A 23,736-nucleotide genomic window follows, 5' to 3' on the forward strand; every position below is an offset into this window, starting at 1 on the left:
AATTGTCATTATTACAGCTACAATTCAAACAAAACTTCGATCAACTTGAGGATTCAAATTTCTAAGTTCAATAGATAATTAGGTGAACTGAGCATCACATAGACTAGCAAACTGATCTCCGATCAAGCAAATTTATATTTTGATAAATTAACCAAACAATCTTCTTTTATTGTGCCAAGACATGACAACCTACGATTAGCAGTGTTCACAACAATCCTTTCCTCTGCAAAAATGCGCTTAATAATACAGCCAAAAAAATATCAAAACTTGATATCCTTAATTTAGTACAGCCAAAAAAAAGAAACAAAAACATGCTGATTCTAACCACTAAACCAACCAGCATTAACACGAGTAATCAAATCCTCTGCAGAGCTTTTCATTGAAAAATTCCTCCTAAAATACTACTACATAATTTATAACTAGAACTTCAGAGCTTCATAGGGAAAACCTCGGAGTAAAATCCTGTCTGTTTATTAGGCAGTTTTCACTTTTCGAGAGGGTGGCCGCCTAAATATACTGATTAAATCATCAAGACCCTGTAAAAATAGCATCACTGAGTTTTAGTGCACTTATCTAAAGGGTAGCAACGGATGTTAGGTAATTAAAATAAGTACCCTAGTTGTGATGACCAAGAAACTGAAGAGCACAATCAAATACGATCCCAATACTAGAAGTAACAGCAAGTCAAATGTGACACTGGCAACCTGTAAAACATAAAAAGAATTACTTTAAAGCAAGTAGACCATCATTAATTTCTACACCAAAAGTACTATTTCAAATTAACAAATTTTGTTGGCTGTAAAAATTCCACTTAAACAGGGAAGTTATCATTTAAAAGAAGCAGATGAAGGTTAGTCAAATAATTATTTGATAACACATAAGTAACAAACAGGCCGGAATGATAATTGTCAAAGCAAAACTCTATCATACAAAAGACCCATATTTGCTTGAGCTTTGGGGAAAAGGGAAACGCGAGAAGTGCAAATAATCCCAAACCCTCCATACCAAACAAGGTGAAAAGAAAATAACATCAAATACCTGATAAATGTTAAGCTTTGCCCTTGTTGAATCATAGAAAGTGAACACCCCATCTAGCACGTCACGATGCACATTGACCTCATCAGTGTGTTCTTCTAATTCCTAAAAACATATGGGACACTTAAGTAAGTAGATGAGTGATGACAAAAGGTAGGCTTCAAATTCAACTTGGCATATCAGGGGAATTGAGAAGAATAAACACCAAGTCCTTAGCTGTAGGTTGTCTTTTTACTCCAGAAATATTGCACTATATTAGCACTTAGAAATAGGCCCAAATCACACCCAATTGCTTGAAATAAAAAAATACTTGGGACATTCTTGTCTTGCAGCAGACATCTCTTAGCTAGGGGTAATTGAAACAAATGCACAATGATACAGCAAGAAATTATACCTTTTTAAGTGATGCGACAAAAGGGTCATCTTTTGAGAAAAATGGTGCCACTCGAGATGTTTGGGAGAAAAGATCTAACCATGATCGAACATATGAAGGATTTACAGCCAAACTACTGTTGTCCGCAAAGATTTGGATGTTCTTTCCTTGATGTCCATAAATATGTCTCTGCAAAAAGTATATCAGAAGACTTGCAAAGAACTTGGCACACAAAGAAATATGTGATAAAGGCTTTCTGCAGCAACAATAGATACTGGAAACTCAATGTGTTTATTTGAAATATATGTATTTTCTTCTCTGGGCTATTTCTTTAAAAACTTTATCTTCAATGAACAATGGTATAATGGTTCATGGACATCAATTAAACTAACATAGAAACATCAAAGCAATCTCTCATCATCTCTTACACAAAACAATGGAAAGAACTTGTTTTACAGTAACAGCATGTTACATTCCAAATTTTATTTTTTATTTTTATGAATTTTACTATCTTCTTTATGAGGAACCTTACCGCAAGACTCTCAGCAATTAATTTCACACTTCTGATAACTGCCTTTTCGTTGACAAAATGCCTGTAGAATGAAAGTGTCAGCAAACAGCCATGGAAATAATAAGGCTCTGGAATTCAGGTCAAAAGCTGAACCTGCTGTCAACCAAACCACCAGTGCTTTCTAGCAATTCAGGTGCAGTAGGGAGTTCAGAGAGAGTGGCAGCAGTAACTCTCAGCCTTGAAAACTGTTCATGCTCCCAAGCTACCTACAGCAGATGACTAGCTTTATTACCCAGCTTTAGTAGTAGCCTTTGGGAAAATATGTAATAAGGTTTTTTATCAGAAAATGTATTTTTTTTATTAAAACTAGAATACCAGGGTACACTACAGGGGCAGGAAGAGGTAACTAGTAAGTTCAATAAGCAATATGGATCTGTACATCCAATAGTAAGTCATAAAAATATTTATTTCAAGAATCAAGTCCGAAAGGACCTCTTCAATGAAGCAATAAAACAAAAGAAATAAAAGAAAAAGATTAGATATCAGATTAATATGAAAAATAGAACAGAAACATCATAGGTTCATAATTCTTTGATAGACACACATAAAACCATTTAAGGTTAAATGTTCAGTTCATGGTGATAAAATGTACGAGAGTGGGATGGTGGTTGTCTGAAACTAAAACACATTGACATTGAATGAAAAAGGGTACTGCACTAAATAGAAACTGCTGAATTTATCACTTACTCGAGGATTTGAAATATTTATTTTCTTATGCTTCAAATTCACTTTAAAGCCCAACTCTTCTGCGACACCTGAAAAATCCTACAATAACATTTGCAATAAAAAGTCACGAAAACAAAATAATAATAGCATGACAATCCATTTAATTGAAATCTGTACCACTGTGACAGTTCACTTACTTCCATAATTTGCTTAACATAGGCATTTTCTGGAGGCTTAGACACATGAACCCACAAATCATTTTCCCATGACCCAATACTGTTTAAGCATATAGCATAATCAATACTCTCACGAAGACGTTGATCTAAGCTTCGAAGCCACTGCAAAGTGAAGAACTAATGTTAACAAAAGCATAACAAGTACTCCAGTAGGGAAGGCTGACTACATGTGACAGACCTATCAGAAAACAAATGAACTTCCAAACAGAATATATCACCTTACGAGTTCCATTGTAGTTGTAAGGCCCACCAGACGTTAGCCCAAACAGCAGATTATATTGTCCTCTGGTCTTTGGATTAGAATATAATAGAGAAAACAACCTAGCTACTTCAAGAAGAGCCACAGCACCACTTCCATTACTATCGCTTCCCACTGATAATGCCTACAATTAGAGATATTTAACACAATCTACATTTCACACAGTTTGATTTTTTGGTAAAATTAATAAAATAACATACAGGAGCAGCCCCAAAGGTGTCATATGATGCAACTATCGCAATGGTAGGTAATTGTTGAGCACTATCATCTGTCTTCAGTCCTGCCAACCATCCCTGGAATCATACAAAAGATACAATCAATAAAAACAAGTTCTACAAAAAATCAATTTTAAGATGCAACTTCTGATAATGAACACGGATTCTACATGTTTCTGAGTAAGACAGTAGCATAAACAACAGTGAGATCTTTGGACATAAAGTGTGAGCATTGACCACCTGGGTTCGAACGACGCCATAATGCTCTATCATAAATTATCTCCATCGGCAAAGTATAAACGCACAGAAAAAGAAAAAAATGATGGCATATTCATACAAAGTCATTAGTTTATTATACACAAGTAAGCAAAACCTAAAGAAATACCATGTCTCTTATATATCCATTTACAAAATTAGATTAAGTCCTAATGGTTTCTAATAACATCAGATTTTAAAACTGATGTAAGTCTTAATCTTTGCAAACACATCAGCCAAGAGTATCAACATTGAACACACCTGAATGTTTGAAATGGGTGGAGATACAACTTTCTTTGGTTCTGGAGCTGAAACAACAAATTTGTATCTGCAAAGTCTCAAAAGCAAAATAATAATGAAAACGACATTTACAAAAGAAATAAATAAATCTGGAAATGGCACAATATACATTTGAATAAAATTAATGCAGAAAGAAAACAGAAAGACAAGAAAGGAAAAGCAATGACTGTGAAATCAGTAGATAAAAGGAAGATAATAGAAAGAAATAGAACAGAAGATATCTAATACCCAAAACCTTGAAATATATGTTAATTAAGTAAGCAATATCCAATTAATTGTGTCATAAAATTCAGCACCACTTATCTTGACCATGTAGAAAAATTTGCAAAATTTAATCAAAACAATGAAAGCTTTATTCATCGAGTTGAACTCACCCGCCGGTAGTTGCAGTAGCAGGCTGACCACTGGCATCATTTTTCTTGATATCAGTTAACACAGCATCAATAGTGTCATCCTCAAAGGCAAAATAAACAGGATACTGTAACAAGATGCAACACCATAAAAGTTAACACTTACACCAAAATGACAAATAGAATGGTAAGATGTAAAGGATAAAAGACAAAGAAACAAAACATAATCGCAAGAAATAGGTTCCTTAATGTCACATGAAAAGGGTGTCATGTCATACATACTGAAAAGGAAAAATTATTAATTTCTTTTTCACATGTTAAATAGGAAATAAAACATTATCAATTGAAGAATACTGCAACTCATAAAAGGGTGGGTCAATGCACGAGGCTCCCATGTAGTAGAATCTAGGGAGGATAGAAGAATGCAACCTATCTTCTCAAGCAAAGAGGTTGTTTCCATGATATGAAGTTATGGTCTCTGATGGACCTCCTATTACAAAGGTGTATAAAAGAAGGCAGAAGCATGAAGAGAATAGGGGTAAATTAGTCACGAAAGGAGAAGCGTTTGTTACACATGACTCTAATTAACAAGACACATGGCAAGGTGTGAGGAGGAGAGAAGATTCTCAAAGAAGGTGAATAAAGAGGAGGAGAAGGCTACGTGAATGGGGGGATCATTTTGGGAATTGTGGGGTGACTCTTGTCACAGGGTAGAGGCAATCATCTGTTACTGTTTTCTGATTTTTCCTTTTCTGCAATGCAAATACTGTCCAGGATACACTCGTGTGTCTAGTATACTTTAATACACTAATTTTTCTGCACTATTCTATCTAAATTTCTTCTCTACTTTATCTCTATCTGTTTCTGGTTCCTATCAGTCTCCAAGTCACAAGGCAAGCAACCTTACCGTTGCGCCGAGACTCACCCTCTAGCAGCAAGCTGATATAGGTCACATAAATAATTGAGTAAGCAAATTCAGCAGCTTATTACTTGTTCTAGTAGCAAGCGGATATAGGTCAGCTTGGACATGAAATAGAAATTAAGCAAAACTTGCAGGATTTTCAAGTGTCCTTCAGCACTATCAATCAAGGGCATAAGATGCATGCAAAAAACATAAGGCTGACTGGAGAAGCATAGTCTTAATGAAACACATTCAAAATAAGTTTGTAAAGCATCTACTACTATATTTATTAATAAATAAATCATGTACCACATGTGAAAATACATGGCCTGTGGACCACTAGTGCACACACATCATGACAATTGTAACCCAAATAACTTGAGACACGTAAAAAGCCTATATAAATGTCTTTAGTCATCATTGAATCGTTGGGACTCTTACAAGGCCAATTTTCTCTCATCAAATAATATAGGAGAAGCTTTCTGAAATATACTCACAGGTATGTTAGCATGTATCAATATTTGTTCAAGTTCAGCCAGCACATTCTTCAGTAGTTCTTTGCTTTCATCTTGATGATTACTTCCTACACCACCTTTCTTTTCAAAACTGAACATTTGGGGCAGCAAAAATATTAAACCCCCCAGAGGCTTGCTTTCAGAAATGTATTCTGCCATATTGTAGTCACAAATTTTAATCTTGGGATATTGCTACTGAGGCAAAATGACATTCTTAAAATAATGATAACTGTAATATGTGGACAAGAAACGTTAAGCACTATACAAGAACAAACAAATAGAAACAGGATGATCATTGAATAATAATTTTTTATGCCAGAGTTTAACTAAAAAGGGTAATGTTTGGTTATGTCATGCATAACAACTACTAATATTGTATGAAGTTCTGAAAGACTTGCACTATAAATACTATGTTCGAAGGTACTTCTCAGTCAGACTATTAACAGTGTGCGACAATTTTAGATGAACTTCCTTTTGATTAGGATTGAGCTTGTTGCATAGGGTTATGTTCAGAAACTTTTCTTTTTGGGACATGATTTATAATAAACTTGTCAATATGTTTGCGAACATGTGTTGTGATGTGTTATTCTGATGTGGCATATCATAATTGTTGAATCATCAAACTTTTTCCTTACAAGTTTATCATCACCTTGACTCGTCAAAGTTCAATTTTACCCTTTTCAAACATAAAATCTCTACTTTCCCTCTCTATATCTTATAAATTGTCTTACATACGCTTACTTAAACTGGTAAGCCTCAGTAAATAAGATTAGCTCTTCCACACTTTTTCCTCGACAAGCCATTGCAGACACCTTATCGCACGGAAAGAACCTTACTATTCCAGAACCCCATCACTTTTCTGCTGAATCCCAAAAATATACCAGAGTTCAAAGATCCTTCGAAGCCTCTGGCTAAGCATGATCAGTTACTGGCAAGCCCATGACATTCTGGCATACATCAACTCTATTTGCCAGTCATTGATGTTGTGACTGTACTTTTTGCAGGAGCTATACCTGTAATAAGTTCTCTGTACCTTGGCCATCCCACTACCTGTTACAGCATTTTTGGGATCGGATGGTAGTACCTATGCTATCTGGGCTTAACTAAATAGGGGGAATTGGAAAGTAAACACAAATTTTCATGGACTGAACGCAGAAGCAACATATTTGTGCTTCTACCCAAACTCTGTTCATCCAACCGGTTTTAAATGCAAAACAATTACCACGGAAAGTATCAGAAAAAGTGATTTTGGGTTTCTCAACTACTGTGTGAGCTGCAAACATGTTCTAATACTATATTACGTGATATGGACAACTTAACCAAATTAACATCTATTATCTCCCAGACTCCAACTAGCACTTTCTTGTTATGGATTTCTTATATTCCTCGTTTATATACCTCTAAAACTAGTATAAATAGATTCTCCTGGAATATTAACGAGATTATACCGTCTGAATGCGTAAATAAATTCATTGACTCTTTCCAACCCCAAACTAAGAATCCATCTTTTCATTCCCTAAACCATGAAGCTTACATCAAAATCAAACCACTTTTTTTTTTCTCTGTGACCTTAAACATCATAATCTAAAGGCCTCCAAAATATCATAAAATAATGATTTTTGTTGATAACCTCTAAATTGATCCCAATCCAAGCTTGGCTCTCGTTAGTTGAAAAATCCAGATTCGATTTAATTATCGCAATCATTTACATTTAAAAAAAAGGAATCGCTTTAATGAGAAAATCACGACTTCAATAAAATCTGAGCTGTTTCACAAACACTGGTCAAAATTTACAAAATACCGAATCACGTTACACATCACAATAAAAAAAACAAAGCAAAGAAAAAAAAAAGAGAAGGACCTTTGACAAAAGATATGTTGAGTTCACGAAGAGGAATGAGGAGAACGGAGCGAGAGAGATCGGAGTTAGGAGAGAAGTGAAGAGAAGCGGCGTGGTGGTTGAGGCTCGCCAATCGAGAACCAAACGGCACACCGGACATGTCGTATTGGATGAGACGATAAACGTCGACGACAGTAGCAGCATCACAGAGCTCGACGCAAGCGACGAGAACAAAGACAATCGCAAAGACCGAATCCATGAGCATATCACGGTGGGGGCGAGGTTTTCTAGGCGCCATAACCATGGAGATTGGATCTGAGTTCTAGGGTTTCTCACTTTGCAAAATGGATAAAACTAATGCACAATGCTGATCTAGACTTAAATATAATTAATTAATTATTGTAATTTTATTTTATTTATTTTTATGTTTTTGGTTTGGCAAAACACATGGATACAAAAGGAAAGTGGTGGAAAGAATATGAGGCTGATCCAGCAGGGAAGACAGGGAAAGTGAGGTTAGTTAAGTTAAGTTGAAATAAGAAGCACCATTGTGAGACTTAAGTTTTACTTTATTTATTTCATTATTTTGTTTTATCAATTCTCCTTTTCTTATTTTAGTGGTGTGTTTCTTTTATAAACAATAAAATAAAAAACATAGAAATATTCACTTACTGCATTATTTGCTATTCATATTTAATCATTATTGACTTTTTAGAACAAATAATATTATTCTCTAAAAAATAAATAAACACTTTCATGATAATATTACTTTATGGAAGATATTTATGTGGGTAGATAACATGCTTGGTTTTTTTTTTTTTTTTAAATGTGATAATAAGTTTGCAGTTGACAAGTTTGAGGATTATTTGTATTTTATCCCTTCATTTGATATTGAATTATAAAATTAACTCATCATGCGTGTCTCTATAGTGTAATACATATGGCTATGCTTATTTGTTGTTTGACTTTACACCACCACACATGACCGATAAACCAATAATTGGAAGAAAACTTAATGAAGGGATGAATCCTCTTACTTCAAAAATAAATTTTTTAAACTTACTTTTTATTCTAACCATCATAAGAAAATTCAATGTTTGAATTAGTGAATAGATCTAAATCATGTTCATAAAATTGATAGCTGAGAGGAGGAGTAATTCTTGAAAGTTGAATAATTCTTGTATCATTATTGGATCGATCTATTGAAGTTGAGTCCCCTCCTCTACAAGGGTATGGTGAAGTTGGAAGTTTAGACCCACTTTTTTCATTTGCACGGATAAGTAAATCATCCAAGACTTTGAAATTCCAACATCCTTTCTTGTTTGAGACACATAGCCATAATAATGCTTGCATAAGAACATTAACAATTAATCAAGCACCCAGAGGGGAAAAATAAGAGTGTTAGATGGTCATATATCCAAGCCATAGACTGAATTGAACAATTAGATGATTAATGTATCATTAATTATTAGACAGAAGCCTACTCCTACAATTAAACCTTAAATGTATCCACATTGAATGACTTTCCATGAATCACATGATTATAGAACTACATCATGGGGCCTTAAATGTATACCAACACACAAGAACTGAATATAAATGTATTATTACATCTTAGCACATCACAAATCATTTTTAGGTACAAAAACGTTTTGGGTGGGGGGAAACTACCTCATTCATTTATGTCATTCAACATGAAGATACATGCAGTAAAGAGTAGTACTAAGCAGAGCTCAGTTTCTGGTGCAAATAGGCATTTCCAATATTGGAGGATATATGGAGAAGTGTCTCGTGAGCTTAGCAAAATAAACATTTCAGTCACTAGAACTATCATTGTTGTCTGGAAATACAAACTGTAAGTCTTCATTGTCTCGATAAACTTGAACTAGAGCAGCAGCCTTGTAGACAAACAGCCCGAACATGGCCGGTACAAGCTGGGGTGAACAAGAGATGGTAATATAAATGAATATTATATTTTAGTGAAGTTTATGATTCAAGAAAACTTTTTCTGGTACACATGGTTCCAATGATTACCTGAAAATCAAACAAGTCATTGGTGAAATACTGATGAGACAGAACCCAAAGGCCGTAAATTGCTGCTGGAATCACGAGCCTTGGAGACGAAAGTGAAATACTGCTACCCTTGATTGTCTTCTCTAATGAATCTTGAAGGTCCTCACTTCTTATACCAATTCTGGTTAAGAAACAATGTTCAATCAAAACAAGGGATGAGAAAATGTGAACAACAGAGAATGCTAAATGGAATGATTAGATCAAAGCACGTGTTTTGCATTTGTACTTCTTTGTCTTCTTTTTCGTGAATATTTGAGGAACAGTTTCCGTGGATAGGTTGTCTGCGTGTAGATACAAAAGCTGAAGGTATAAGCAACTGCATTTAAAACGATAGTTAAATACCATAATAAGCAATGATAAAAGCAGGCACGTCATTTCTTTTCTTTCCACCCAAAAAGAGCAAGAGTCACGGACAGATATAAAGTATCCTGATTATAAGGTTAATACTAATTTAACCTGTCTTTATCCATCCAACCAGGAGTGCTTAAAACAGTGATAATCAACCACTTCAAATTCACTCGGCTTCTCAGACACCAGAAAGCATTTTTAAAATTTCGGACAAGAATGACAAACTTATCCGAAGTGGTGTTTGGGAAGTCTTAATCCTTTGAGCCAAGCACCAGTAACTAGTGACCACTTAAGAACGTCGACAATTAATTACATCAACAAGAAAGTATCAACATGATAAAACGCAACAACAAACCTGAAAAGGACTCCCACTGCATAACTTATGGCAGCCTGAACATCAAAAGGACGGAAACGTATATCAGTGGAATACAAATGAAGGGAATAATTTGGAACTTACACCATGGTAGTACTGAAAGTTAAATAAATCATTAAGGTAAGACACAGGAATCCATCTAAAGATAGCCTTATAATGATGAAAGGAACATAATTGAGTGGCGATAAACAGAAACTTGGTGTAGTTCTCAATTATGAAAGCAACTTGGAGAGACATGGTTTTTTTCCTCGAAAACAGCATGGGAATGTAATGTTTACCTGGATTGAAAAAGCTATCAAGCAATATCCACTACAAGCCACTCCAATACCCACAGAGAGAAGCAATATTTCCCTCTTAAGCTACAGTTAAAAATAACAATAATGAGCAGCAGCTTACATAACATATGAAGAAATATAATTGATCAAAGCCTACATCCCTTGAGGTAAGAAAACACAAATGCCATATCACTGACTTGAGCTAACAAAGAACGTGCTGAGTTCAAGAGAGGCATCATACAGATTCATATTGGAGCATGTTCAGTTTCTTCCGTCTTGCACTGTTGTCCTGCAACATCTGTTGGTATGAAAAGGGAAGCATCAAATATTGTTGGGTGATTGAATTATTATATATTGAACAAGGAAAGGAGCTGAACTTGAAAACCAGTTGAGAAAACAAAATATGCATTGCAACATATCAATCTCATATGCAAATTCCCACTTGCTGTCAAGGGGTGGTGGCATATGCAAGAAAATGAAAGTTCCCAACATCTCAAACAAAAGTAACTCAAATCATACCTTAGCAGTCATTTTCTTGTTTATGGGTGCAGAACTGTCACCTAATACCCATTCTTGGGTACTTGTAAGTTTCAAAAAACCACCATCACTGTTGGTCTCTATGATCTACAAATATTTAAAGAATCACATATATAATTGAACTCATCATATGCAAGCAGATTTTGCAATAGGATCAGTACAAGGCAAAGAATTGTAAAAACTGTCACACTTGGTAGAAAAGTTAATTAAGATTGTGATGCATTTTAGATGAAATTAAGGATAGATATGTCTTACTCGCTCATTTTAGAGGAGCTTTTTCCTATAAAACGTGATCAGAATGGTTTAAAATCAGATATAATGAGTCTGTTGCACCTGTTCTGCTTGTTGTGAGATGTTGTTGCTAAGCTTGCTAATATCAGAATTTCTGAAATTCCTTCGCCACAATAAATCAGAAGCTCTAGATATAAAATCCCCAGTTACTTCTCTCTCCTTAAAAAATCCTTGCAAGACTTCCTCATCTACATCACTGACTATAAAGTAAAGGTTTCAACCAATTAGCTTTCAGCATAAACAAGGACTTCAGAGCGACAAGGAAAAAAACATACTGCAGAAAATAGTAAAATATTACTTATTTTGGGGTTAGAAGTATATAAACCATGGTGGCAGAACATGTACTTCAATAAATGTAGAAGCTGCAAGGGTGAAGAATTATCCACCAAAAGAAGGCCAACAAATAACAAAGAAAGTCATGATAAGAATGTCAAACCTCACCAGCATTTAATCAAGAAGGACTCGGGTTAAATCGTAACAAAACTATAAAATCTACAGCATAACAAAACATACTTTACATGGATGTCATTAAAACTCTGACAAATAATGACAAATCCACTCTAACTTCATCTTCTTTAAATCCAATTCTCTTGGTATCCATACTTCAAAAAAGATAAATGTGCATAAAGCAGACAATGATTTGAGCCAATCTTGATAACGATCTTGCCCGCCAGATTTAGTTGAACAAAAACAACTGAATTCTCTTCTTTTTTTATTTAAAATAATAACAAACCTAGTATCACATTATTGAACAAATACCAAAAAAATTGGTTGAAACAATAATGAGGTCCTGTGCTGCTAGGATTATCAAAACAAGTTATCTGCATTTCTCACTGAAGATTATGTTTCTACTGCAAAAGGGACCATCCTTCAGACTCAGATAATGAGAGTTTATGAGACAAATATTATTGGTGCATAATTCCATTCATGACTTCATAAAGCATCTATAGTTAATGTTCATCATCCATTTCCCCCAAAACCGTTTTCCAAAAAAAAAAATGAAACTTTATCAGTAACAATGTCTAAAAAAACTTGCCCATGAAATGAATTTATTAAGGTTCAACTTCAATGTAAAAAGATGGTTGAAACCAAATAAGGGAAAATGAAAAGAGGTGGGTAACCTGAAGAAGGAGGAGAAGCTCTTAGCACTGAAACAAGAGGGGTAGTTGTGGAAAAAGCAGAAGTTGGGAAACGAGAAAATGGTGAAATTGTAGGGAGGAATTGAAACCTTGAAAGGGTATCCATGGCTTGTATTGTATGGACAGAATCAACAATAACTACTACTACCTTACCTTCGATTCCTTTGCCCAATTCTTCATTTTACCCCTTTAAACCTTCTTTTTTTCTGATTTTAGTTTTTCTTTTTATATTAAGAAAAATGTCCAAGTTATAATGTGTGATTTGCTTTCTGAATTTTAGAATACATAAAATCATCCATGTTCTAAAATATTAAAATTGGATAAAAATAATATCGTGTACAAAACAGTGTTCAAAATTCTTTTTACAAATTTTATGATTTTCAGAAAGTATTGCGTGTTTATATTAAATTTAAAGTGCATTCATATCAGAAGATTAGGATCATTTTTACATAATTTTAAAATTTAAAGACTGAATGGCACATTATGCAAAACCCTCAATTTTAAGATATTTTAAATTTGTAAATAAAAATATATTAATTATAAAACTTTTACAATAATCCCTAAAATGTATATAATTAGTGAGTTATAGTAGAAGTGGACTCTACTTTCAAACAAAATTTACTTAATGATTGGGGTTCAAATCCTAATTCACAACTATGACTATGTTTACTCCATTAAACACTCAACAATTAGCCTAATATAGCAAACAAAATAAATGTTACACTCAATTCATGTGAAAACACTAATTTTGTACACTTGTGAAAAATCAAATATAAAAACATTTATTGAAAATTATAACCTGATTTTTAACAAAATAGTTTTGTCCTTAATTTCTTAAGTGCAGCCTAAGCCATCTCTATCTATAGCTTTTATATTAGTTGTACAAAATATAATATATAATAGAAAGTTTATGTTGCATTCTGTTATCATTTGTTACAGGGCTTATAGTTTATGTTGCTTTCATCCTTCATTGTACCATTGCTTTGGACCTATATAGGTTGAAACTAGTTGGAGGTTATCAATGTCAAGTACAAATTTATTATCACTTGAAGTTGATATTCACTTATTCAGGAACCTTCATTTGCCTTGCTACAAAGCATGGTTCCTGTCCTTGTCCAAAGAGGGCAATGCAACCAGAACACAATTCTTCTATGCCATATTGTCTATGTCACTTCCTATACCATCAATAGAAAAATGTCATAACATTAAAAATGTCATAACGTTAAAAATGCCACATAATTATTTAACCCCATAAATTGAAAAGATAACACTTTTAATGTTTATTCTCAACCAAAAAAACTGTTCCATGTCATATTATTTAAGTAAATTGACTGCACTATTTCTATTCTCTTTTATCATTGCTACACTATTTCTATTCTCTTTACCAGATTTACTTATCGCAAATGAAGTCTTGGAGTTAGTATCCTCTCCATTAACGGAGAAGTAAGTGCTTCAAAAAGTAAAGATAAATGTAACCTTAAATAATACATATAACATTTTGATTACAATGAAATCACAATTTTATCATTAAAAACAAGTGAAAAATATGCATTTATCTCTCTAGTGAGGATTTTACTCGCCCCACATAAGGTATCAATCTTCTCATAGCTCATCCTTCAAAACATTTTGTCCTTCAGTTTTCTTAACATCACGAGGTGCACAAACCCTTGCATCCTTATAAATTCTTCCTGGTTTACAAAAGTAGCCATAGTTTGGTGCACAATGACTATCTTGTGAGCATATACACAACCCTTCCAATGCACACCCATCATTCAATATTGTCACCCCTTCTTTTAATCCAAGAACTTGGTCTGTCCACTCACTAGAGAAAAGTCCTAATGAATCATACTCCTCTTTAACCTTCAAAAATTTCTCTGCATTAGGATACTTCTGTATTGCTCCTACAAACCCCAAGTTCCTGTTTTTACCCCAATGGGGTAACCCTCTATATTTGAACAACCCAATTTGTTCTATCTCTTCAACAATGTCTTCAAAAAGCCTAGGACGTAATGGGTCCTTGCTCCTGTAGTATGTAAAGAAAAAATCCACAGCATCTTCTGTTTTCCCTAGGTATGCACTAGAGGCTGTAACATAGCGCATAAGTATTCCATTGTTGAGTTCTAAACCACACAGTGAGTATGGCTCCAATTCAACAAGCTTTTGCACATCTTCAATGAAGTTTTTAACCATTGACAGTGGAATGCTAAAAGATGTTTGGTGATAGAATTGGCCCTCCCATGGACAAATTGTGATCATTCCATCATTTAAACTATCCAAGCATGACCCTGATGATTGCATGCGGTTGTTGAATCCAATGATAGGGTACCCAAGAAAAAGTCCTGTTGATTATTTACCAAAAAAGAATATAGTAATATTTGTCTTATTCCATAGAAAAAACTCAAAATTTACCTTTTGGTTTCAAGAATGATAAATTTTATCTTAACATCAGTACATCTGTACATTAGGCAGTAGGCGTGATAATGGGTTGCTTAACCGAAAATCGGGGCGCGACAATGGATGACTGGATCGACATGTAATTTGGATTTTTTCTGGAGCTTTACTTGTTTACTACTGATGTGTCCTAGTTAAGGAATTAAGAAATACACCTTCTTCTATGATATAGTAAAATTTTGAGAAGTCATGACAGATAACAGAACATGTTTTTAGAAAAGTTGTAAAAACAAAGCTTGTGTTATTAGAGACATACAATGCACGAGGAAAGTAAAACAACAAAAAAATTACCATTGTTAGTCAATCCATAACCGGAGCTTGCCAGTGTTGAAGTTAACAACTTTGCACCATTGCACTTTCCATTAGCGTCCCCTGTTGCTTCTTGAACCTCCTCTGTCATAAGAAAATGGAGAAAGATAACTTCATAACTATGTCATTTGTAACATTATAACAAAAAAAATTATTTATATATGCAATGGAAACTAACCTTTAGCTCTGGTAAGTGCTAATTCTGCTGAGAGTATGGGACGAAATGCGATAAAATCATATAACCCATCTCCATGTGAATTTATAGGGACACGATCATCAATTCTATATGCAACCTTGTGTTGACTTGGGTACCATGTTACATCACCAAACTCATGTTTTCTTCCAAAACTAATAATCTCATCTCCCAAATCAGTGTCATCTTTCATTAAGTATGTTAGAGACCTCTTGAACATAGATTCTAATTGCAGGGTAACCTACACATGTGAAAAAGCAAATATACAACATTGGGATATAACAAGAGTAAAAAAGAAGATAAATGACAAGGGACAAAGGTATATATACCTGAGAAATAACTCCAAGAACCCCTAAAGAGACTTTGGCTGCATTAAGATGATCTTGATCAGATTCATTAAGGCTTCTAACCTTAACATACCCATCTTGAGAATTTGAAGGACTAACAATTCGAAGCTCCACTACATATTCATGAACTGCACTTCCCTTACCCCACAATGAGCTTCCATGAGCACCTGTTGCTATAAGGCCACCAATGGTTATACCCCACCAATATGGTGTATATGGTAAGGCCAATCCAACTTTAGCAGCCTCACTAATAATCTCCCTTAGTGTTACACCACTCTCCACCACCATTGTCTTTGCTTCCTTATCAATTTTTAGTATCTTGTTGAGATTGTTAGTGCTTATCAACAACCCTTTTTGGCCATCAGGACACACCAACTTAGGGATGCTATGTGAGAAGCGTGTAGCTACTTTCATTTTTATCTTGTTTTTTGTAGCTGATGCAACTATTGATATGAGTTCTTCCTCTGTGGTTGGATACATAGCCTTACCAACTTTGCAAGTGCTTCTGTCAGGGAAGATGCCACTGGCGTTTGTGATGGTGCAGTTTGTGTTCTTTGAAAAACATTTAATTGGATCCTCTGGAGGTGCTGAAATCACTACTCTATTGATAAAGAAGAAGATAAGAGTGAATTTGAGCACTTGTAATAAATTTCTCATCCTTTGGGAGCATAATATTGTCATTGAAGTGAGAGAGATATGCAGAAGTTAGCAATGATTATATGAAGATTGAAGAGTATGAAAGTATGCTCATATACGTTTTTGGCTAAGATCAAGACTCAGTCAAAGACCCAATCTGCTCAATCTTCAATGTTGAAGAACTCTGCCGAATGGGACAAACAGAAAGTCTTCCCTTTCTTTGTAAAAAGAATATTTATATTTGTTGTCCACATTTATTATATAAAAACAAAAACAATTACTGTTTGTTTTTTAACTAATCAATTGATGGGTAGTTGAAATTTTCAATGCTGGAGATCCAATCAAAGACTAATAGCAGGATCAAGGATAAGTGAGTAATGATGGTATTTTCACTTTTGAAATGGGTATCTTGTGTGGGAATTAGAATCATTGATCAGTCTTACATGTTTATAGGGTCACTCATAACCGGTCCACTACATTGGTGAACATAAGATTTTTTCTTTATACTACTAAATAACTTTTTTTAGTAAGGAAGTGATTATTTTTGAGGTATGCACTTATTTCTCTCAACAAGTGTCACTAACAGAAATCAATCATTAATATTTTGGTCATCATGACGATCTAGCGAGTCTTTAGACCAACTGATTATTGGTAGGTTTAACATATGATTGTAACCCAAAATAAGAGTACTGACACCCTGAGTTTTAGTGAAATTACACAAACCATCCCTCACTTTTCTAAACTTACATACACCTCTCCTAGTCTTGTACTTTCGTTACACTGACCACCCTGTATAATAAATAAATGTAATCTTTTAAACAAAAAATGTGATAAATGCAATTAAGTTAAACAAAACACGATATATTGTGTAGACAAGTCTAAATAATATACAAATCAATGTATCTTTATTATTTTTTTGTTACAAAATGCATCAACAATTCTACAGAAATATTGTTTAAATCATTTTTATAATGTAGTGTAACGAACCAAACATAATAAAGATACATTAATTTGTATATTATTTAGACTTGTCTACACAATATATCGTGTTTTGTTTAACTTAATTGCATTTATCGCATTTTTTTTAAATTACACTTATTTATTATACAAGAGTGATCAGTGTAATGAAAGTACAAAACTAGGGGAGGTTTGTGTAAGTTTAGAAAAGTGATGGGTGGTTTGTGTAATTTCACTAAAACTCAAGGGATGTCAATGTAATTTACTCCCCAAAATAATTAGCATAAAATTGTATAACGCTATTCAAAACAAATTCTCAAAATTTCACCATAAAAAATTATGTATTGCAGTATTAATGCAAACATTGAAGGGAGCTGTCTGCTGCCTTTATAGGTTAAGCACCCACTTTCTCTTATAAACCAGCCCATGTGGGTATATTACCCAAGAACCTAACATAAAACATTTTTAATCTGAAAGGGACACCACTTCATTTAAGCAGAAGAGCAAATGTAGAATCTTGTTGCATTTGCCATGGATCTCATTTGTAGTTGCAGGATGATTATACTAGTAGGAACTTCATCAAATCTTCAAATTCTATTCTTCCTTAATCTCACACTATTTCCTTAAATACACTACATGTATTTATTGGAGACTCAGAAATCATAATCAGGTTAGAATGTCAGCTTCTTGGAGATTGACTCATATTTTTCAAATGTTAAAAGTTGGATTTCAGTACTAGTTTTGTTTATATGAAACAGAAACATATAGCATTTCATTTAATTTCAATCAAATTTTACCTCAAAAAAGAAATTCAGATTCTTTTTTTGATTTATTTCAGTTTGTAAAGAAACATATAGATCCTATAACAAATTCAATACAAAGAAGCCAAACACAAGGTATCATCAATCTTCTCAAAGCTCGTCCTTCACAACATTTTGTCCTTCAGTTTTCTTAACATCATGAAATGCACAAACCCTGGCATCCTTAAATATTCTTCCTGGTTTACAAAAGTATCCATATTTTGGTGCACAGTGACTATCTTGTGAGCAAATACACAACCCTTCCAATGCACAACCATCCTTCAAAATTGTCACCCCTTCTTTTAATCCAAGAACTTGATCTGTCCACTCACTAGAGAAAAGCCCTACTGAATCATACTCCGCTTTAACCTTCAGAAACTTTTCTGCATTAGGATACTTCTTTATTACTCCTACAAACCCCAAGTTCCTATTTTTACCCCAATGGGGTAACCCTTTATATTTGAACAACCCAATTTGTTCTATCTCTTCAAGAATATCTTCAAAAAGCCTAGGTCGTAAAGGGTCTTTACTGCGGTAATATGTGATGTCAAAATCCACAGCATCTTCAGTTTTCCCTAGGTATGCACTAGAGGCTGTAACATAGCGCATAAGTATTCCATTGTTGAGTTCTAAACCACACAGTGAGTTTGGCTCCAACTGAACAAGCTTTTGCACATCTTCAATGAAGTATTTTACAACTGACAATGGAATGCTAAATGTTGTTTGGTGATAGAATTGTCCCTTGATTCTTGAGTCCCATGCACATGCAGTGATCAATCCGTCATTTAAACTATCCAAACATGTCCCTGATGATTGCATGCGGTTGTTGAATCCAACGATAGGGTACCCAAAAAAGACTCCTGATAATTATTTGACAACAAAGTTAATATTCTTATGCATTTGACAATAATGTTTTGTAGCAACACATTCAAGTATCTAATACGATAGATTTCTTATTCCATCTATTGTCAAAATCTAAAACTTATCTTTTTATTTAAACAATGATTAATGTTAATTATATATACTATATCTAATTTGAAACAAATTTTTTTTTGAAAACTTCTAATCTCTAGAACGGTCTCGCTAATTACTGCAGAACAACAATATTATCTTTATACCTCCACTTTAACCACTGTAGGCTTCTCTTTTATGTAAAAAAGGAAGATCGAATAATTTTTTGGGTAAAAAGATCGAATAGTTCAATTCATTTACTCTCCACTGCTTTAAATTTTTCCAATTTCTCATATAAAGGTATATCTAAGCAATGTGGTGTGATAACCGAATTTGAAAACGGCTCTGGTTTATAGGCTTAACCGAATAAGAGTTGAACCGGTTTGAACCAGAGAAATTTCAGTCTGACCGTATTAAACCGGATTTGCGTGGGAAGTAAATCGGACGATTTAAAAATTAAAAAAAATGGAACATTACTCTAATATTTTATTTTACTATAGCTAAAAAACGGTGAAGAGGTATTTCAATATAATTATATATTATTAATAATTATATAAAATTTTACATTTATATATAACCTTACATTTTTAGATAAAAATTATTAATTATGTATGAAATCACCCGATCAGATTAGACGGTTTAACCATTTAAACTAATTAAGCCTAATACAGAACTTCTCCCGGTGTAACGTCCAACTCAGATTTCTAAATATTCTATCTGAGACAAGGAGAAATAATACTGATGTTTCTTGACATTTCACTTAATTTTATTTACTCTTTTTCTTATTTAAAGTAGGTATATTTCAATTTTTAAAAGAGCGAAGACTGTAATTACATTCCACCTCACCTACAAAACATAAATATAACTTTTTTCAAATAAAGTGTTGAAACAAAGTATTTGTTATTTGAAAGTTAGAATGCAGGAGCAAAATAAAAGTGAATACCATTGTTAGTCAATCCATAGCCGAAGGTTGCTAGAGTTGAAGTTATCAATTTTGCACCATCGCACTTCCCTTTAGCGTCGCGTTTTACTTCTTGAATGTCCTCTATCATAAGAACATTGAGTATGATAAAGTTAAGTATAATCAACAAACATAATATAAATGAAGGGTTGGTTTTAAGAAAAATATTATAAAGTAAAATAAACATTATTTTTCGACCAGTACACCAAAATAACTTAAAATCCCTCCTCTAAGTAAAATATCACCTTTTAACCATATAACTTGTCAAATAATATAAAGTAGGTTTAAACTACCGAAACTAATATATGCTTGCTTAAACCTCATACAAAACTGGAGATATAAAGTTGTAAACATTTTAGAATAAAAGATGTCCTCCCAATAACTTTTTAGAATAGAAGATGTGCTCCCCAAATGCATCAGATATAACTATTATATATAAATTTTTTATTTTCTTAAAATAATTAAAAATAAAAGTCAATGGTAATTAAAAATAAATGATGTATTACTTTGGACTTTGCAATTATATTCCTTTTTATTTAAAAGTTAATGATAATTAAAAATGAATAAAGAACAATATAATAACAATATAAAAATCTTTTATATATACATTTTTTCCTCATATATATATATATATATATAAATATAAGGCACTTACTATTTTTCTTCTTATTTTACTACCAAACAGCTACCACTCTCAAAAATATTAAACCATACCTCAAACCTGTGGTACGTAAATAAAAATTTGTAGAAGCATATAGGTTACATGTTGTGCTCATCCATGTCGTATCAGTAATTCATGGCATGGATCAAATGAACAAACTTGGCAAGTAAATAAAAATTAAGGGCGACAAAAATGCATGTATGTTTTTTTACCCTTCATTTTGTATTATGTTTTAAACTTACATATGAAGGGAAAGCTAACCTGCAGTTCTAACAATTGCTAATTCTGCTGAGAGTGTGGGACGAAATGGAATGGAATCATATAACCCATCGCCATTTGAATTTATAGGGACACGATCATCAATTCTATACACAGCCTTACGTTGACTTGGGTACCATGTTACATCACCAAATTCATGCTTTCTCCCAAAACTAATTAGTTCATCTCCCAAATCAGAATCATTTTTGCTCAAGTATGTAATTGATCGCTTGAAGATACTTTCTAGTTTCAGGGTAACCTACACAAGTGAAAAGGAAGGAAACATGCCATGTATTAGAATACCATATGACTCAGCTTTCTATACCTCATGTTTCTCTTCAACTTTTTAGTAACTATACATGTGGTTTGTGCCTTTGTGATAAAAAGTATCAAAAAATAAGAAGAATAAGAATGGGAAAATGTTATACCTGAGAAATAACTCCAAGAACCCCTAAAGAGACTTTGGCTGCATTGAGATGGTCTTGATCAAACTCATCAAGGGTTCGAACCTTAACATACCCATCAAGAGGATTTGAAGGACTAACAATTCGAATCTCCACTACATACTCATGAACTGCACTTCCCTTACCCCACAATGAGCTTCCATGAGCACCTGTTGCCATAAGGCCACCAATGGTTATACCCCACCAATATGGTGCATATGGTAAAGCCAATCCAACCTTACCAGCCTCACTAATAATCTCCCTTAGTGTTACACCACTCTCCACCACCATTGTCTTTGCTTCCTTATCAATTTTTAGTATCTTGTTGAGATTGTTAGTGCTTATCAACAACCCTTTTTGGCCATCAGGACACACCAACTTAGGGATGCTATGTGAGAAGCGTGTAGCTACTTTCATTTTTATCTTGTTTTTTGTAGCTGATGCAACCACTGATATGAGCTCTTCCTCTGAGGTTGGGTACTTGACCTCACCAACTTTGCAAGTGCTTCGGTCAGGGAAGATGCCATTGGCGTTTGTGATAGTGCAGTTTGTGTTCTTTGAAAGACACTTAATTGGATCCTCTGGAGGTGTTGAAATCACTTCATTGATAAACAACAAGAAGATAAGAGTCGATTTGAATACATGTAATAATTTTCTCATCTTTTCAGAGCATAATATTGTCCTAGAATCTGAGAGATATGGGTATGGATTGAAGAAGTAAGCATAGACTATATGTAGCATGAATGTATGATCATATACGTGTTTAGCACGAAATCTATGTTCACGGTTTACACGTTTTTTTTACATCAGATCTTTTCTTCTTAGCACGATGTCTTCGTTGACATGCTTTTGTATATACATTTTTCTTGACAAATTGTTCATATTTTAACCAATCAAGTGGTGGGTATGTAGTTGAAATTTTTGCCGACAATCGTGAATTGTCATACCCTTTTAATTAATACAATTCGTAAAGTTACGCACCTATCAGCATTTCTCTTAATACAAAAACAAAACACATAAATTGGGCATGGATAAAAGAAGGCAAATATCCAGGGAGTAGGAATTTTGTGATACGAATTCTGAAACAACCTAAACTCTTCACTCAGTCAACTATTTTTTTCTAAAAGATCAAGAGTACCTTTTCTATATTTTCTATACTCAGATCTTTATTTTTGTCTCTTACTTCTTTGTCATCACATATCACATCGCATCCTATTTCTTTCTTCTCTGTATTATCTGCATTAAAAAATGTACACGAGAGAAACGTTTTCCATAGATAAAATGAAAGATTTAAAGATAAATGTGGATAAGCACACAAATTCAAATCATTTTTAAGATGTTATTTTAATATTATTTTTTGATATTCCTTTATAAGAAACATGGATGTCTATAATATAATATGAGGTTAGGAAAAATAAACTTGATATTTAACATATAATGAAAAACTGTGAGATTTAAATAAAAAATAATGAAATTATTTAGTTGAATTATTCTACTCAATTTACCATACACGTATGCATTTTTTAATTATAATATTTCTAATTCAAAACTCTAATATAAATTTAAATCTATCACTTAAATTGGATATTTAAATTGATCTTATTTAAGATTGGGTTAATTTTTATTTTAATGATTTCCATATTTTTTTAAATGATTTGATCGGTGAATTGTTCATAATGTTATAATGATGTTATTCATAATTAATTTCAACTCGTTTAATTTTCAAAGATTGATGAGGGTTACACAAGCAAGATCTTTTAATTTACTTAATTTTTTTCCTAATTGAATTGATATAAAATATTCTAACGTATATTACTTTATGAAATAAGCACTACCGAACTAATTGACTTGATTAATATCATAAAAAATAAATAGCAAACTCTATATAATAAATTTCATACATAGAAAATTAAATAGTTAACACTGTTCGCGGGAAAATTAATTAAAATAGTAATATATATAAGAGAATAATGTATCTCCTTATATAAGGAGATAACTTATCTCCTCTAACCAATAAAAATGTGATATGTGTGCTATTTTGTTTATTTTTAAAAATATTTTTATAGAAAATGGTGAAACATGACACATGTCATAATTTCACTGGGCAAGAGGAGATAACTTATCTCCTTATATAAGGAGATACTTCATTCCCATTTATATAATTGTGAGTTAATTTATCAACAAAATATATGTATCTGTATCTTATATTGTTTTCAA

The 23,736-nt window shown here is 33.2% G+C and overlaps 3 protein-coding genes across 4 annotated transcripts; all 3 read right to left on the bottom strand.

The window, feature by feature from the left end:
- Nucleotides 113-7,907, bottom strand: LOC109351732 (nicalin-1-like). The gene is made up of 14 exons (XM_019593308.1): nt 7,538-7,907; nt 5,659-5,828; nt 4,285-4,388; nt 3,872-3,938; nt 3,341-3,433; nt 3,100-3,264; nt 2,843-2,983; nt 2,667-2,744; nt 2,073-2,185; nt 1,941-2,001; nt 1,430-1,597; nt 1,039-1,140; nt 615-704; nt 113-536 (listed from the first exon to the last, which is right to left on the bottom strand). Exons 1-14 carry the CDS (start codon nt 7,818-7,820, stop codon nt 474-476), a joined length of 1,698 nt encoding a protein of 565 aa, XP_019448853.1. The 5' UTR covers nt 7,821-7,907; the 3' UTR covers nt 113-473.
- On the bottom strand, nt 9,069-12,750 carry LOC109351733. The gene is made up of 9 exons (XM_019593310.1): nt 12,535-12,750; nt 11,456-11,613; nt 11,105-11,209; nt 10,827-10,883; nt 10,589-10,669; nt 10,293-10,327; nt 9,816-9,905; nt 9,551-9,710; nt 9,069-9,450 (listed from the first exon to the last, which is right to left on the bottom strand). The coding sequence occupies exons 1-9, from the start codon at nt 12,656-12,658 to the stop codon at nt 9,331-9,333; spliced, it is 930 nt and encodes a 309-aa protein (XP_019448855.1). The 5' UTR covers nt 12,659-12,750; the 3' UTR covers nt 9,069-9,330.
- LOC109351734 (probable L-gulonolactone oxidase 6) lies at nt 14,109-22,282 on the bottom strand. 2 transcript variants are annotated; one of them, XM_019593312.1, is made up of 5 exons: nt 22,164-22,261; nt 15,835-16,493; nt 15,491-15,746; nt 15,295-15,396; nt 14,109-14,891 (listed from the first exon to the last, which is right to left on the bottom strand). In XM_019593312.1, the coding sequence occupies exons 1-5, from the start codon at nt 22,258-22,260 to the stop codon at nt 14,155-14,157; spliced, it is 1,851 nt and encodes a 616-aa protein (XP_019448857.1). In that variant the 5' UTR covers nt 22,261; the 3' UTR covers nt 14,109-14,154. The 2 variants fall into 2 exon arrangements, with proteins under 2 accessions (XP_019448857.1, XP_019448856.1); XM_019593311.1 differs by lacking the exons at nt 14,109-14,891; nt 15,295-15,396; nt 15,491-15,746; nt 15,835-16,493 and adding exons at nt 18,162-19,105; nt 20,140-20,241; nt 21,080-21,335 and having other exon boundaries at nt 21,505-22,282.

The sequence above is a fragment of the Lupinus angustifolius genome, chromosome LG07 (assembly GCF_001865875.1).
Source record: "Lupinus angustifolius cultivar Tanjil chromosome LG07, LupAngTanjil_v1.0, whole genome shotgun sequence".
NCBI classification, from domain to species: domain Eukaryota; kingdom Viridiplantae; phylum Streptophyta; class Magnoliopsida; order Fabales; family Fabaceae; genus Lupinus; species Lupinus angustifolius.

Coding starts and splice junctions, on each gene's coding strand:
- LOC109351732 (XM_019593308.1), bottom strand. CDS start 7,820: ATGGTTATGGCGCCTAGAAAACCTCGCCCCCACCGTGATATGCTCATG. Junction 5,829..7,537: donor CAACATATCTTTTGTCAAAG/GTCCTTCTCTTT, acceptor ACAATATGGCAG/AATACATTTCTGAAAGCAAG. Junction 1,141..1,429: donor TTGTCGCATCACTTAAAAAG/GTATAATTTCTT, acceptor ATATGTTTTTAG/GAATTAGAAGAACACACTGA.
- LOC109351733 (XM_019593310.1), bottom strand. CDS start 12,658: ATGGATACCCTTTCAAGGTTTCAATTCCTCCCTACAATTTCACCATTT. Junction 11,614..12,534: donor AGCTTCTCCTCCTTCTTCAG/GTTACCCACCTC, acceptor TTTACTTTATAG/TCAGTGATGTAGATGAGGAA. Junction 10,328..10,588: donor TGATAGCTTTTTCAATCCAG/GTAAACATTACA, acceptor TTTGATGTTCAG/GCTGCCATAAGTTATGCAGT.
- LOC109351734 (XM_019593311.1), bottom strand. CDS start 22,260: ATGCTACATATAGTCTATGCTTACTTCTTCAATCCATACCCATATCTC. Junction 20,242..21,079: donor AGCAATTGTTAGAACTGCAG/GTTAGCTTTCCC, acceptor TTCTTATGATAG/AGGACATTCAAGAAGTAAAA. Junction 19,106..20,139: donor CTATGGATTGACTAACAATG/GTATTCACTTTT, acceptor AATAATTATCAG/GAGTCTTTTTTGGGTACCCT.